Raw genomic sequence first — 15,689 nt, 5'->3', positions numbered from 1 at the left:
ACCAGTGCTCGTCCATGCTAATCGTGAGTCAGCTGACCCAAGAGATGCTCCTATGTGTCCCAGTCTTGGCAATGGATGAGACAGAGTCACGTGTGTGGGGTGAAAACGGGCATGAAAGAAAGTAACCCATTGAGAAACATGGAGTAAGCTTTCTCTCTGGAGCTGGACACCAGGTGCTCAAGGGTGTGGGGAGCATCCTGGGTGGGGCCTGACGGTTGAGCAAGTCAGATAAAGAGCATCTAATAGAAGCACTACGTAACCCCTGGCTAGGAAGCCGTCTTCAGGCTTTCTAATGCATTTCATTCCTAAGCATGACACTAACATATCACCAGACACAATACTGAAAAGGTCTCTGAATAAAGGAAGACGCCACCCAATCCAGACATATGAATAGTAAATGGTTTGGATTTGGTTGCATTGGTAGAGTCTTTGCATTTGTTTTGGGACTTGTTTGTTTGTGGGTAACTTTGAAGAGTTTCTTCTTAGCCAATAGTATCAGTGAGATTAAACACACTGATGGGAAGGATCCTACTATAGGCTCCTCTAGGAATTCCCATGGCTTCCACTCAGCCAAATACATTTACAAGCTGAGTTGGCTGAACTAAGAGAGGGGCAAAAGTCATTCGGAAGTTGGAAACCTAAAGTTTGACCACTCAGTCTAGGTCAGACTCAGTCCCATGTTCCTCGTCTGTAAACTGGACTTCATGACAATTCTGAACTCAGAGGTCTGTGGTGGGGTTGGAGCTCCGTGTCCGAGTGCTTGGGAGTAGCTGGTACTTTATCCAGGTAAACCAACTATAAGGTTTCCGTTTATCCTTCCTGCAGGAGACACGGGGTCAGCACACTTGCTGTCTATCTCTTCCTGTGACATCCTCTGACACGTCACCATGCAGCAAGAAGGCCCTGGCCAGTCACCAGTGCTATGTGCTTAGATGCTCCATCCTCCAGAATCAAAAGCAAAACAAACTTCAACATTTTATGAATTATCTGGGGTATTCAGAAATGGAAAATGGACTCAGACATAAGCTAAACCATCTTTTAGGTATTTATCTACTTCAGTCTGTTATGTTTTTCAGGCATGTCTAAAATGCATGGAAAAGTCATACTTAACTCTGGAGGAACTACTGCTACTGGAGTCCTTAGGAGGCCATCACTCAGTAAAGAAAAGGACGTGATGTGGGTGTCTGGTAAGTTTTGTGTAAACTCTCTACCCTGTATCTCACAATATTCACCGATAGATTTGAGCTTGAGTCATGATGTTTGCACACATGCAAGAGGAGATAACACAGCCAGTCTCCCATTTCCCAACGTCCAGCTGCCCATACTCAGTCTCTGAATCCCTGATCCTGTGGTGTTGTGAGGGCCAGAGTTACATTATAAGGCTTAATTACTGTGCCTCAGAGATCCATGAAACAAAAATGCCTCTGATCTGAAGCCCCTTGCCCCAGGACAGACAGCTCCTGGAAGGCTGGAGGCTGTTGTTTACGGGAGATTAACTAGCCACATTCTCATTCCCCTAAACAAGTTTGTTGGACCCATCTGCACGCATATGCTTGATCACATGTGAGGGAGGTATATGGGCAGGAAATATGTCAGGATGTGTGCTTGCCAGATTGGCTGGCAGGAGGTGCACAGGCAGGAAGTACATCAGGATGTATACTTGCCCCTGATTGGACCTCGTGGGAAATGCCCTGCAAATCCTGACTCAGGGCCATTTCAGGGAACCAGATAGGGACCTGGCCAGAGCCCACCCACCTGGCAAGTATTTAATTAAAGCTTGCTTCAAATTTGGCTTTAAGGTGGGCAGTGGTCTTATTCTCTACCAGTGGGATTAGCAGTAAACCTGGTGTGCTCCTTTGTCAATTAATGACTAATTACTTGGTCTCAAGGTTAGCCAGTCTTTTTTACTAACACAAATACACAAATACAGGTATTTGAAGTTATATCTGTCTGACAGAACAGGGCAAGGGAGACAGCATAGAAGGTGAAGTGGAGCACGGGCCTTGCGACCTGAGTTGGGCCCCCAGAACCAAAGGCTCACATCTCTAATGCCAGCGTTCTTGCTATGAATTTAGAGGTAGAGACAGGACAAGCAGCCAGGAGCCCTAAGCCAGCTATCCTGGAGTAAGCTGCAGAGACGCACAAACAAGAGACCTGCCCCCCACATTCCATCTCTCAAACACACACTAAATAAACTTACTAAAGTTAAAAAATTAAACATATTAATATATTTCTTTTTTTTTTTTTTGTTTTTTCAAGACAGGATTTCTCTGTAGCTTTGGAGCCTATCCTGGAACTAGCTCTTATAGACCAGGTTGGCCTCAAACTCACATAGATTGACCTGTCTCTACCTCCTGAGTGCTGGGATTAAAGGCATACGCCACCACCACCTGGCTTAATATATTTCTTTAAAGCCTTTTAAAATGACTAATTGTCATACTGGTCATAAAAGTCATAAGAAATTATCTTGACCCGGACACTTAAAACAGGAACATTTGAATTATGTGTCAATAGATTTTTTTTTTAATTGCTAAAACTGTCAAATGTTGACTATTTTTCTGCAATAAGGAAAAGATGCTACCCATTTCTCTCTGAGCCACAGACTGAAAACAAGCCAAAAGAACGCCCAGGGATCCCGGGCCTTAAACTCAGATCAGCTTGCTGCTGCCTCCACCACTGAGATTAAAGGTTTGCCAACCATGCCCTGCTTTACTCTTGTGTTTTACAAATGAACTATTCAGTCAGAAAAGATGAAGAGAAATCACAAACAGAAAAGAGGAGAAAACAAAGCTACCAAAACTCATTGTGGGATTCAGGCTCCTTCTCTACCCTGTATCTCACAAAAGTCTGCCCTTTCTCTGCATCCTGCCATCCAGGGCCCACATCCCCCAGCATCAAGGCCCTTCCTGATGTATCAGGAGCCACGCTGGCATCTTTAAAGCTTCACGAAAAAGCTATCAGTGCCTGTGAACACATCCTTCCTGGGTAAGGAGGAGAAAGCCAAGCTAGACGAGCAAAAGTCCCCATGAGACAACCTAGCGCTTTCTAATAAAGGATGCGTTTACTTGGGGGAATGATGTGCTCAACTAAAATGCCCCGACGGGCCTACCTGTGCCCTCCATGCCTGTCCAGCACCTTGCTCTCTGTCTTAGGTGAGCACTCAGACGCAGAGACCCAAGGTCAAATTGCTGTTCTCGGTGCTTTCGTCCAAAAGCTGATTTCCCCATGATGGAAGGTGAATGAGAGATGGCAGTCAGCTTTCCCAACCAGCAAGTCGGCACTCCCACCACGCTGCATTAGCTAAAAGCATCCCAGCCAGCGCAGCCACAAATGTTCCTCATTTGCTAAATAAAACACGTGTCGATCTTCTCCACGTCAACGGTTCTCAGAGGGCAGATCACAGCTCCTCACACTTAAAACCCACTTGTTTCTTGTTTAACTTCCTGCGATACTTACTTTAAAAAAAAATGTCCGGCCAGTATTTCTTCTCATGTTACATTCAGATTTAAAGACTTTTTCAAAATGAAAACAAATGGGCACAGTCAGGAGGAGGATTCGCTGAAGGTCCCCAGAAAAGAGGCATCTAGGGGGCCTGAATGTTTCTCATTAAAACTGAAAAACCAAGAGACGAGTAAATAAATGCTGATGGCTGAAAAATGGCTAATCATGGCACAGTCACGTAGAGCGAAGCTCCCAACCAGAAGGTAAAAGTGGCAGAAGGGAAATAAGTAACAGTCCAGCTCTAGGGGATCTGGCACACTCTTCTGACTTCTGAAGGCACACATGCACACACACACACACAGATATACATATATAGATAATTTTTTATTGATTTTTTTTTTTTACTGAGCTCTACATTTTTCTCTGCTCCCCTTCCTGCCTCTCCCCTCCCCTTCAACCTTCTCCTCCCAAGGTCCCCATGCTCCCAATTTACTCAGGAGATCTTGTCTTTTTCTACTTCCCAGATAAATATTTTTTTTTTTAAAAGAAGTAAGTATCCCTAATTTAAATTTCTGAGTAGAAATAAAGTTGGGTTTCATGAAGGAGGGGCAACACAAAAAGAAGCAGAATTCCACCCAACGTCCCTGGCCTAAAGCTAAGCACCTGTCGCACCTTGCCGTGGATAAAATGTGACCCTGGGAGTCAGGGGAGGCGGCGGCCGCTCCAGGACCTACCTTGTAATAGTCGTAGAGAAGGCCAAGGGCAGCAGCGCTGTCCTCATCCCCATTGATGCTCATCATGGCCTTGGTGGCCGCGGTCAGGGGGTTCTCCAGGTAAGACTTCCAGGCTTCATCCTCGCTGGTGTAGGCTCTTCGGCTATTGAACGGAGGGTCACTGGGCATGGGCACTAAGGCCACTAGTCTTTTATTACTGTAAGAACAAGAAAGACGTAAGGCTCATTATCAGGGAACTTTTCCATTTTCTCTCTGACCCTGTACATGTCATGGGGTTACCCGGGCTTGTATTCCCCTAGAGAAAGGCAGCTTAAGATGGGAACGACCACCACGCTGCACTTAGCCCCAGCGTCCATCATCCCTGGGCGCAGGCGTGGTGACAGCTTTTTCAAAGGTGCTGTGGGGGACAGCTTGGGGCTGCAGAGGGCCGACTGCTCTTCAGAGAACCCAGGTTCAGCTCCAGCACCCATCCGGAACTACAGTACCAGAGAGTCATTCTGTGGCCTCCACAGGAAACTCCACTCATGTAGCACACGTAAGCACATAAGCTCTCTCTGACACACAGAAACACAAACACGCACACACGTAAATAAGTATTAAGGGTAGTATATCCAGTTAGTTTATGCTGCTCTCCTTAAAACTTAGTTTTCTGTATCTAATCATCCTGAATAACTTAATTATTCTTCATTAATGAGCACTAGAATGAAAGCCTGTGAGAGAATAATTTTCCTTAAACTAAATTCTAATTTAAAACATTATTAGTCACAAATAATCAATAGGTCGATGATTCAAATTGATTTTTCAGATAATTTAATCTTGCTTGAAATTGGTAGGCACTATAGACCAATCTAAACGTCTTCATGGGAACAGCGACATAGCTACTTGGCACAGAGATAACATAGCTACACATTGACAGATAACGCTCTGTAGCGGAGCTGTGGAGGGACCGAAAGAAATGTGCTCTCCATGTAAATCCCATCTGCTGCAGGATTCTGTCAAGTTAAAATGACATGGAAGCATTAGGTTAGGAGTGAGGAAACCAATGGCATACCTAAGGAATTTCCCCAAGAGTCCGTGAGTAAATTAGTGCCAACCAGGTCAACCTTGTGTAGAGCAGCAATCTACAAGACAGCGTCTTATGGTCAGTATGACAGACTCAAATACCCAAAGACCATGACACTTCCCTGTAAGATCCCCATGGGGGACCCAATGTGTCAAGTAACAGAGTCTGGAGTCATTCATTTCTTGGCCCTTTCTCCTTGTTCACTGAAAGGGAACCAAGGCGGAACAAGGATACTGTGTCCAGGCAACACCTTCTCTGACACACGGTCCCCTGACATGGATAGGTGGTTGGCAATGTTAGTGACGGAAACAACAACAATCAATGGAAATTCAGCCACCTAGACCTTCTGGTGGTCATGAAGTTTCCAAAGACAGCCCTTACAATCTCCTGATGGTCGGTGTTCCCTGACTCATTTTGTGACGGAGGACCGGTGTGAACTCCCCAAGAATAGTGCATCAAAGGACCTTTGTGTGCGGCCAACTGTGATACATTCTGTGGGGTCCAAAAGCCACATTTGAGTTGCTACAAAATATTTGAGCTGGGGTGGCACAGGTGGGAAGTAACTCGTATCAGGTGGACTCAGCGCTACAGTCTCGCGGCTCTCTGTGGTGATTTCATGGAACACACTGGGGAGAAGGAATACTGGCTACACTGCACACAACAATTCAGAGTGGACTGTCCTGTTTCTTTGGAGTGAGACAAACGCCTACGGATGATTAGGCGGTGTGGTGACACGGAGTGACACAGCTCTGGAGGTGAGTGCTTGCCCAGTGGCCCACGGTGAACGAACGAGAAGTGAGCAAACACCTGTGTTTGCTTCGCCTGTCTTAAGTAGGGTTAGCAATGCCCACCTGCCTGCCTCACAGCGTGGAAATGATTGACAACTGGGTCCTGGGGAGGAGGCAGGGCTCTGAGACTAAATGGCATGGCCACTGTCATACTCTTCTGTGTTCCTTTCCGTTTCTGTGCCTTTCGGGCTTTGTTAAAGTTGATTCTGATTTATGAAGAGTAAACCTATTATCACTAATTAAAGGGAAAGCAGAGTTGCTCATCTGACACTCGCTATCCCACGGGCTCTGTTGGGAGCCCCGATAGGCGGCACCTGTGCTATTGAACAGAACACTGTCACCCACAGGGCCTAGCAGACGCCTGGAGAGCCACTTTCTGCAAGGGCTGTGATAAAGAGACACTTGCTGATCCTTGATGACAGGGGGAAGAGGTGGGAAATATTTTTTAAACTAATATGTTTCATCATATTCAGGATGAATATTTTTATAAATGACGTATGTTTATACTCATTTTTGAAAGTCCAATAGAAAAAACTCTTTTTTTCTGAAAAAAAAAAATTCCATAGTTCTTCCACTTTGTAGAAGATGAATGATGTCGAAGGGAAAGTTCATGTGCAGGCTGGAAGTGTCTGTGAGCAGAAGAACTGAGGCCTGAGGGAGAAGCCAGGAGAACTGGGGTCCTGTGATGGTGGTTTATTTGGGCCTCCCATATCCGTGTCTCACTCAGAAAGTGAAAGAGAAAACTTAAGTACAGCCGTTCCCGGGAGAGTCACTCAGCACAATAGTGAGAAAGAGAGACTTAGAAAAAAATCCCAGAATTTAAACTTCGAAGCATGGTTTCGGGTGTGGATTGCTATTGTGTCATTGTAAGATTGGAAACTCTGAGGCTTAACCATCGTATCCTAGGAGAGCCATGCTTGCAAGAGCTCGCTGTAGGGAGGAACAGACCGCGCAGCCGTCGCCTGAGGAGAGCGGGGCGGCCGTGCCGAGGGTGTGGCTCGCACTGGCTCTCTGCCCAAAGGCTTAGCAGGAAGTGGTGGCACCACCACTGCACAGATTTTTCTTGAATCTTCCTTCTTAGCTCGCAGCTTCTTTCCTGGCACAGTTGTTGGTGACTTTAGGGCTTAACCATTATCTCCCCTAGGAGGAGCCTGCTGGTGGGATCCTTGCATGGCTAAGAGTGGGGGGAAATCCTGGAAATCACAATTCCTTTCCACTTTTTTTTTTTTTACTTTATTTTTGATAACACAGGGGCCTTTTGTGCTCTCCCCTTTAACTGTGTGATGTCTTTGCTTTATTCTTCAGAGATCATGGTCTTTCTGGTACAGAACACTGCAGAATGAAGTTTGATCTGATAAAAACAAAGTCATCTCTCTGATATGCTGAGAAGAAAAGTGTAATTAATTACCACTAGACAAAAATGAAAGGGCACGGAGCAGCATTTGCCAGCCAGAAATGTCCTTTGTTTTGGTGCATGTGTTTTAAGAGGTGCTTTCTAAAGGTTTACCTAAAGCCATTCACCAGGAAAGACAGCTCAAATTCAGTTTCAGTCAATTCCTACAGGACTTCTCTCTGTAGCCCTGAACAGGTAGAACTGGCCTTGAATTCAGAGAGCCGCCTGCCTCTGCCCTTGGAGTGCAGGGATTAAAGCCTGGGCCTCTGCTGGGCTTGCTTCAATGAGTTCTTAATTGTCTTGTGAAGCCTCGGGGGTTCACAATCTGGGCCACCTTGCACAGAACTCTGAGCAAATGTGAACTTGACCTCTGGGTTCCTCTTTGAGAAAAAAACAAATGTAGGCGAGCATCAGAGCACGCTCTTGGTTCTGTGTACACAGGGCGGGCAGCAGGGCTGGAGCGGCTGCAGAGGTGAAAGGAGCAGCCTCAAGGAGACCTTAGCCGACCAGCTCTGGATCTCTGCCAGGGACAGCCTCCCCAGGCTAGAGACAGCCTCCCCAGGCTAGGGACAGCCTCCCCAGGCCAGGGACAGCCTCCCCCCTGTCTTTGGCAGGTTTCCCCGTGCCTTGGAGGGATTAGGAGAGCTTCCTGAACAGATTTTTGTTGAGAGGCTCAGGAAACTCAACCAGTGCCGCCTTCCCCTCTAAAACCACATGCCGATTTTAAGTCAGCTACTGTACCATGACAGCTTTTATCTTAGCCTTTAACGTCATTCTCTTTAATCTCTCTAGAAGCCCCCCCCCCCCTTCCAACTGGTGGGAATCTGGTGAAATTGTCTTCACGGAACACCGTTTTCTAGAAGCAGTATGAGTCTGCATTGCCTAGTCAAGCCCAAACCCCTCCAACTGATATTTATTCTCATTCTCTAGTCCCAGTTTACTTGTCAAGATTTGTGCCTTCTACTTGCTTAATAAGGATAATTAAACAGCTCCTGTGTCGTGCCTTGAAGACCCATCCTAACCTCCAGGCCTGGGTGTACATTACCAGCCTCCCTGGATCTCTCTCTCCCTCACTCCCTCCTATCCTTCCTCCCTCTCTCTCTCTTCAGAAGTTCCCTATTTACTGTCTCAGAATTTCCTTTGGCCAAGAGCTCCCAAAACATGTGTATTATTTATTACATGATCTACTTTTAAACTCTCATTACGCAAAGATTGCCAACAACACTGAGGATCCACGAAGGCAGCAATAACATGGTGCTCCGCTAAACAAAGCTCTAGCAGCTTCCCTGTGTGGTCCTCCCATTCTCCTCGACCTACCTCAGTGGCATCACCTTCAAGATCTGGAAACTCCCCCTCAGGAGGATTGCCTTTGGCTTCCTCCAGAAACACCAATTTCCACCATATGGGTTTCCCCCTGGTGAACATATCTAGAAATCCAGGCAGACTCAAGAAACATTTAATACAGACCTTGTGAAAAACTGAAGCAGGAGACGGTGGTGAATCCAGCCCCTGGCCCCAGCGCTAGCTAGCAGCCACCTGGCCACCCGTCAGCTTCCTGTGTGTGTGTGCGGGCGTTCTTAGATTAAATGAGACCAATGAAGGTGATGCCCCTCGCAGAGACCAATGGGGATAAGTAGAGGACACTTTATATTTATTTATTTATTCAGTATGTATAGAATATTCTGTCTGTGTGTATGCCTGCAGGCCAGAAGAGGGCACCAGACCCCATTACAGATGGTTGTGAGCCACCATGTGGTTGCTGGGAATTGAACTCAGGACCTTTGGAAGAGCCGGCAATGCTCTTAACCTCTGAGCCATCATCTCTCCAGCCCAGGAGAGGATGTTTTAAATGGGAGCAATTTGTGAGGACACTAGCCTGAGAAGTGTGTGTGTGAACCGAAACCTAATGCGCTCACAACAGTTATAAGGGACTTTCATGGCTATCTACTTTTCCAGCTTTAGAACAGTTTGGGTATTGGTGTCAGATGACTTCTGGAGTGCCTCCCATGAAGGGCAGGGTCTCAGACACTGTTCTACTGCTGGGAAGGGACCACCAGGCCCACAGCAAGGCTTACAAAGGAAAGCATTTCATTGGGAGATTGCTTACACTTTCAGAAGGTAATCCATTATCACGGTAGGGGGTATTGCAGCCTTTGGGTCAGCAGCTGGGAGATACTTCCTGACCCACAGGCAGAGAGAGAAGGAGCCTTCTGCCTTGGGCTTTTAAAAACTCCATGCCCACCCCCTAGTGACACACTTCCTCCACAAGGCAACACCTCCTAGTTCTTCTAATCCTATTAAAAAGTTGCACTCCCTAATGACCAAGCATTCAAATACAGGAGCCTATAGGGGCCATTCCTATTCAACTGTTGCAATGTTCCAACCACTTCACATAAGTACGTATTTCCCAAATGTCCCTCCCCCAAAAACTTGAAGCCAGGCTCAGATCCCATGTTCTTCATACAGAAGAATCACTGGGTTTGCCAGAGATCTAGCAGCAGACACTGTGGGACCTGGATTGTGGCCTGCTCAAGGCGTCTGAAGCAGCTTTCTCAGCTGCCAGTACTTGGCTCAGTGCTATTGTTGGAAGGCAGTTTCTTAGGCCGGTGTGCTGACACACACCTTCAATCCCAGCACTCAGGAGGCTGAGACAGGAGAATGGGGCTCTGTGAGTTCGAGGCCAGCCTGGTCTACAGAACAAGCTCCGGGATGGCCAGGGCTACATGGAAAAACCCTGTCTCAAAAAAACAGTAAAAGGAAAAAATCAAAGAAGAATCACCAAAAATATAAGGGGAAAAGTTCATTTTTTTAATTAAAATAAAAATTTTAAGAGTGCTAAATAAAAACATCGGGGCGGGGGGAAGAATTTATGTACTGGGGATGAAAGCAGGGAATTATCCAAGAATTTTGCCGGGCTTTTGCTGAGGATTGAACCTTGGGGCTTCATTCATGCTGCATGTACTACTGGGCCCCATCCCTAGCCCTTCCTAGTTTAAAACAAAACAAAAAAATCATGTCACAGTTAAAAGGATGCAGAATATTTCTGTAAAACCTTCTATACACATAGTTACAGGGATGGTGTGGGGCTCAGTGGATAAAGGCACAACACCACACCTGAGAAGCTGAGTTCAACATGGCGGGAAGAGAGAAGCGGCTCACAACTGGTTGCCCTCTAAAACCCATACACTTGCTGTGGGTGCACAGGCACGGAATCCATTCCCACACACAAATAACATAACTATGTGAAGATGCACACAAACCTAAAAGAGGTTGAGAAGAAAGCCATAGAGAGAAAGAAATCATTTAAAATGACAGAAGAAAATGTCCTTTAGCTAAGGAAAAACTTAAGTCTTGAGAGAAACAAGGTCACAGCATGTTCAAAAGAATCATTAAACAAACACCTCTGTCCATACCTAGGTGAAATTTCAACATCAAAATTCAAATTTAAAAATGCTACATAAACTTGGGGGGGAAAACCCCTGTCCAGAGGACATAAAAACAGGCCTCAAACTTCAGTTTCTCTGTGCAAAATAGAGATCAGGTGTTGTACGACATTGACCATCTCCCAAAAAGAAGAGAAAAGCAAAGAAAGGAGGATAGGGGAGAGGAAAGAAGGGGAGGGGAGAGGAAAGAAGGGGAGGGGAGAGGAAGGAAGGGGAGGGGAGAGAGGGGAGCTGCCTTTCTAAAAGAAAAGACAAGAACATGGATTTGGCCATGGAATAGTAAACATAGCAAAAGACCAGCTAACTAGATGGAAAAACAAGGACCCAAAGTCATCTTGAAGGGACTCAAAAGCTATTCTATCCATCTATTGTTTTAGAAAGAATAATTCAAGGACAACAGTGTGCACATCTTTATTTCTAGAACTCGGGAGACAGAGGGAGGTGGACTGCTGTGAGTTCCAGGCCAGCCTGGTCTACATACCAAGTTTGAGGCAGCCAGAGCTACATGTGAGAGCCTGCTCAAGAGGGTGGGAAAGAATAATTTCTTCATTCAAAGTGGAAAAAAAGACATGCATTTGTATAGAAAACAAAGTCAATATAGCTATCAGAGACAACCAAGTGAGCCAGTACAATATGAAATTAATTTAACTAATTTCTCACCATGGAAACATAATTTATGCCATGAAAAAAAGATTCTTAAACCTAACATCAAACAAAAGTAAAGTGTAATTTTTAAAGGTATGGAAATTTTTACATTGTATTTTTAAAAATACTAATATTAATTCCAAATATGGATAGAAAATATAAGTTTAAATATGTTATTTAGAAAAAAAAAGAAATCAGCCAGGTGTGGTTGTATATGCCTTTAGTCCCAGAACTTGGGAGGCAGAAGTAGGCAGATCTCTGTAAGTTGGAAGCCAATTTGTTCTACATAATGAGGCCAAAGACAGGCAGAACTACAAAAAGAAACCCTGTCTCAAAATAACAGAAGAGAAAAATATTTTTTAAAAGAACCACAAAGACAAACAAATAAAAAACCTAAGCAAACAAACAAACAAAACCCCACACATTTATGGCCTTCAAGATGCCTTACTTGATAAAGGCACCTGCCACCAAGCCCGATGTGAGTTCAATTCCAAGGACTCACGTGACAGGAGAGGGCCAGCTCCAGCATTTGTCCTCTGACCTCCAGTGACATAGCTCTTCCCCCACACATAAAGACAGACAGACAGACGATAGGTAGGTAGGTAGGTAGGTAGATAGATAGATAGATGATAGATAGATACATAGATACATAGATACATAGACACATAGACAGACAGATGATAGATAGATAGATAGATAGATAGATAGATAGATAGATAAATAGATATAGACGGATGGATAGATGATGATCATACATACATACATACATACGTAGATAAAGATGTAGAGAAATACCCAATAGTGACAATTACTAGGATAAAAAAAGGTGAAGAAATGTTAGAGCAGGACTGGAGCGATGACTCAGTGATTAAGAGCATGTACTGCAGTTCCCAGTGCCCGTGCTGGGAGGTGAAGCTACCTGTAGTTTCAGGAAAGCCAATACCTCTAGCCTCCATGGACATCCACACACATGGCACTCAATTACACAGACACACATCCACATGATTAAATACTTAAGAAAAAATGGGAAGAAAATGTAGAGCAGCAGTTACATCAGGGAGTGCAGACTCCTGGAAAGCCCCTTAGATCCCCCCCAAGGGTCATCCAGGAAGCGGCTCTTCATGACAGCACTAGAACACATCTGCCCTCACCAAGGCTGCTCCCTCCCACAAACCAGGCCCAGTAGCAAATTGGCTGTGAGAGATGTTTCTCTTGCCACACATACAAAATGGAAACAAAGAAACAAACAAGCTGTTGGCATTTGAAATTGTTCCTGGTAACACTGTATACCATATTAATTTTGTTCATTTCAAACCTTGGGGAAAGTTTCGTCCAAAGTTGTAGGTGTGTGTAAAAGCACTTTGAAACACAGTGTATATGTGTGTTTTTATGTCATGGCAGACATCTGAAGGACAGAGGACAACTTCCAGAAGCCAGTCCCCTTGTTTCTTGTCCCACCTGTGTCTCGGGGACGAAGCTCTAGTCGTCAGGTTTGGAGGCAGACGCTCTCCATTTCTGAAGTGAAAGAACGACAAATTGATAAGCTCCCTGTTCGGGCAACATTTTCTAAAATAGAAATCCAATGTAAGTCTCGCATGTCGTCAAGAAACAAACTGACAGCGTTTGTTGAAAATGATCAATCACATCTGAATTTCTGAGCAAATTTAAAACTTGCTTTCAACCACTATTAAAACTTTATAATATTCACATACTTTCTGGTGAGATCTATGAAACTGGGAATGGATGGGATTTCTCACTTTTGTGCCAGGAGAACTGTTCCCATGTGGATGATCTGAATTAGGCGGTATTTTAAGCTGCGGGAGAAGAGTGCTCCAAAATCCCAGATAGGCGAGCCAGCTGCTCCAGGCACAGGTCAGGACTGAAGGCCTCAGTGGAGCAGAGTTCACGAAATTCCTCCTCTGTATCTCATTAACCTTTCACACACTACTGCTGAATTCGGGCTGGCGTACGTGCACACACGCCACACACACACACACACACACACACACAAAATTTCCTTTTTCAGGACACCTAAGCAAACCAACATTTTCAGTACTCTTAATGAGAACACAAATAGGAGACCAGCCGCCGTCTGGTGAACCATAGTTGAAAAGAATTAGAAAAACATAAACCACTCCTCTCCACACTAATATTTATTTGTTTCAGAAAAACTAGTTGTTTTTATTTTAGAGAATGTCCCCTTAAAACACAGTGGATTTGTAGTTATTATTTTAATGCCTTCATTCATAACAGTCTTATATTTCTCTCTAACATGTTACTCTTTTGTGGGGTACTGAGGCGGAGTATCCTAGGCTTACATTCTACGCCAGGCTATATCCCAGCCCATCTTCTAATATGACGATTATCAATGAAATTCGTATAAACATGAATGCCAACACAACAGTCTTCGATCATTGGTGAGTTAAAAGGATTCTAGAGCCAGTGGAGAAGGAAGGACACAGTATCATGTTTTAAGACTAATGAAGTAGCAAAGATAACTAACAAACTGCCAAGCCTGGTGCCACATGGCTTTAATAATCCCAGCACTCCAGAGGCAGAGTCGGGCAAATCTATGTGAGCTTGAGACCAGCCAGGTCTACAGAGCTCTAGGACAGTCAGGGCTGTTATACAGTGAAAGACTTTGTCAAGAAGAAGAAGGAGGAAGAGGAAGAGAAGGGAAAGAAGGAGGAGCATGTTGTATTCCCAAGTCTCTGTCAGTATCCAGCTTCAGAGAACCCAGCCTTCGACACAGACTGACAGGGAGAAGGAATCTGACCTAAAAGAACACTAACATTGAGACCGTGAATGTTGCCAGCTGCTGGTGGTGGTGGCCACACCTTTAACCCAAGCAGCCAGGTGCAGAGGCAGAAGAATCTCTGAGTTTGAGACCTGCCTGGTCTACAGAGCAAGTTCCAGGACAATCAGGGCTACACAGAGAAACCCGATCTCAAAAACAAAAAGGGAAAAAAGAAGATGGAGAGAGAAGAAGAAAATGAACAAGTTGACAAAAATAACCAAATAGTCAAGCAGGAGAAGAAGAGAAAATGTTAGACACAGCACACATTAATAAAAAGAGAATTCCAAGTTACTTTATGCAAACTGAGAGCAGGGAGGAACTCTCTAGCAGGAAGCATTTGTAGAAGAAATGTGAATATCCATGATTCCCTTACCTGAAGAGACAGTCACTTTCCAGTAGAGAAAGCTCGAAATGACTGCCTTAACCAGGTGCCGAGGGCAGAACTCTTAAAACAAAGGGGAAACAGTCAAGTGAGGAGACCGTGCTGGTGACTGGTGACTACGGCACAGGGCTAGAACAAGCAGGGGAAAGTCTGTAAGAACACAAAAATAAAAACAAGTGGCTTTGGGGTGGAGCTGTGATCTGTGTGTGCAGCATCTGTCATGGTGCTTATGCAATGGAATATAGATAGAATAAAAGGCCACCCTGGGAGAGAAGGGCTGACCCCTTTATAAGGCAGGAAGCATTCTTGATCCCCCTGAAACCTGGTCTCTCCCTGGGGAATCACACAATCACCCCTATGGCAGGATGAATCCCTCCCTCCCTTGTCTACGAGCAAAACTGCCACTTGACTCCTAGAGACCAGCAAGGGGGGGTCTGCAGGTGAAGACACTGCTGTCAAGACTAGTGCTGGAGCTTGATGCCCCAGCCCCACAGGGTGGAGAAAACTGACTCCCGTAAATTGTTCTCAGACCTCCCTCCACACAAGTGCTGTGGCACACATTAAATAAATAAACATTTTAACTTTGTGGGGGAGGGCTTCAAGGCAGGGTTCTCCTGTGTAAACCAGGCTCAGAGATTCTGGGATTAAAGACATGCACTACCATGCCCACCTAGCATAATGTAAAATATTAATTTATATGTTTGTTTGCTTGTTTTGTTCTTTGAGACTGGGTTTCCTTGTGTAGCCCTGGCCATCCTGAAACTTGCTCTTGTAGACCAGGCTGGACTCAAACTCAAGACTCACCTGAGGCCTCCCGAGTGCTGGATTAAAGGCGTGTGTGACCACTTCCTGCCTAAAAATCTCTCATCTTACAGAAAGACAGTGAGGTCTGGAGAGATCATAGCATTTTCCTGGGACCACAGACATGTGTGTGTGTGTGTGTGTGTGTGTGTGTGTGTTGTTGTTGTTGTTGTTGTTGACGATACGGGAATGATTAGAGAGG

The 15,689-nt window shown here is 45.1% G+C and overlaps 1 protein-coding gene across 1 annotated transcript in view; it reads right to left on the bottom strand.

Annotated features, from left to right (window-relative positions):
* Nucleotides 1-15,689, bottom strand: part of Grhl2 (grainyhead like transcription factor 2) — a 116,118-nt gene that overhangs the window by 81,524 nt on the left and 18,905 nt on the right. The window contains exon 2 of the mRNA XM_038343081.1: nucleotides 4,176-4,371. Coding sequence (XP_038199009.1) covers nucleotides 4,176-4,371 — 196 coding nt within the window. The remainder of the gene's footprint in view (nucleotides 1-4,175; nucleotides 4,372-15,689) is intronic.

This window comes from Arvicola amphibius, chromosome 9, assembly GCF_903992535.2.
Source record: "Arvicola amphibius chromosome 9, mArvAmp1.2, whole genome shotgun sequence".
NCBI classification, from domain to species: domain Eukaryota; kingdom Metazoa; phylum Chordata; class Mammalia; order Rodentia; family Cricetidae; genus Arvicola; species Arvicola amphibius.
The sequence above is the reverse complement of the archived record's forward strand: the minus strand, read 5'-3'. Positions and strand labels throughout refer to the sequence as shown.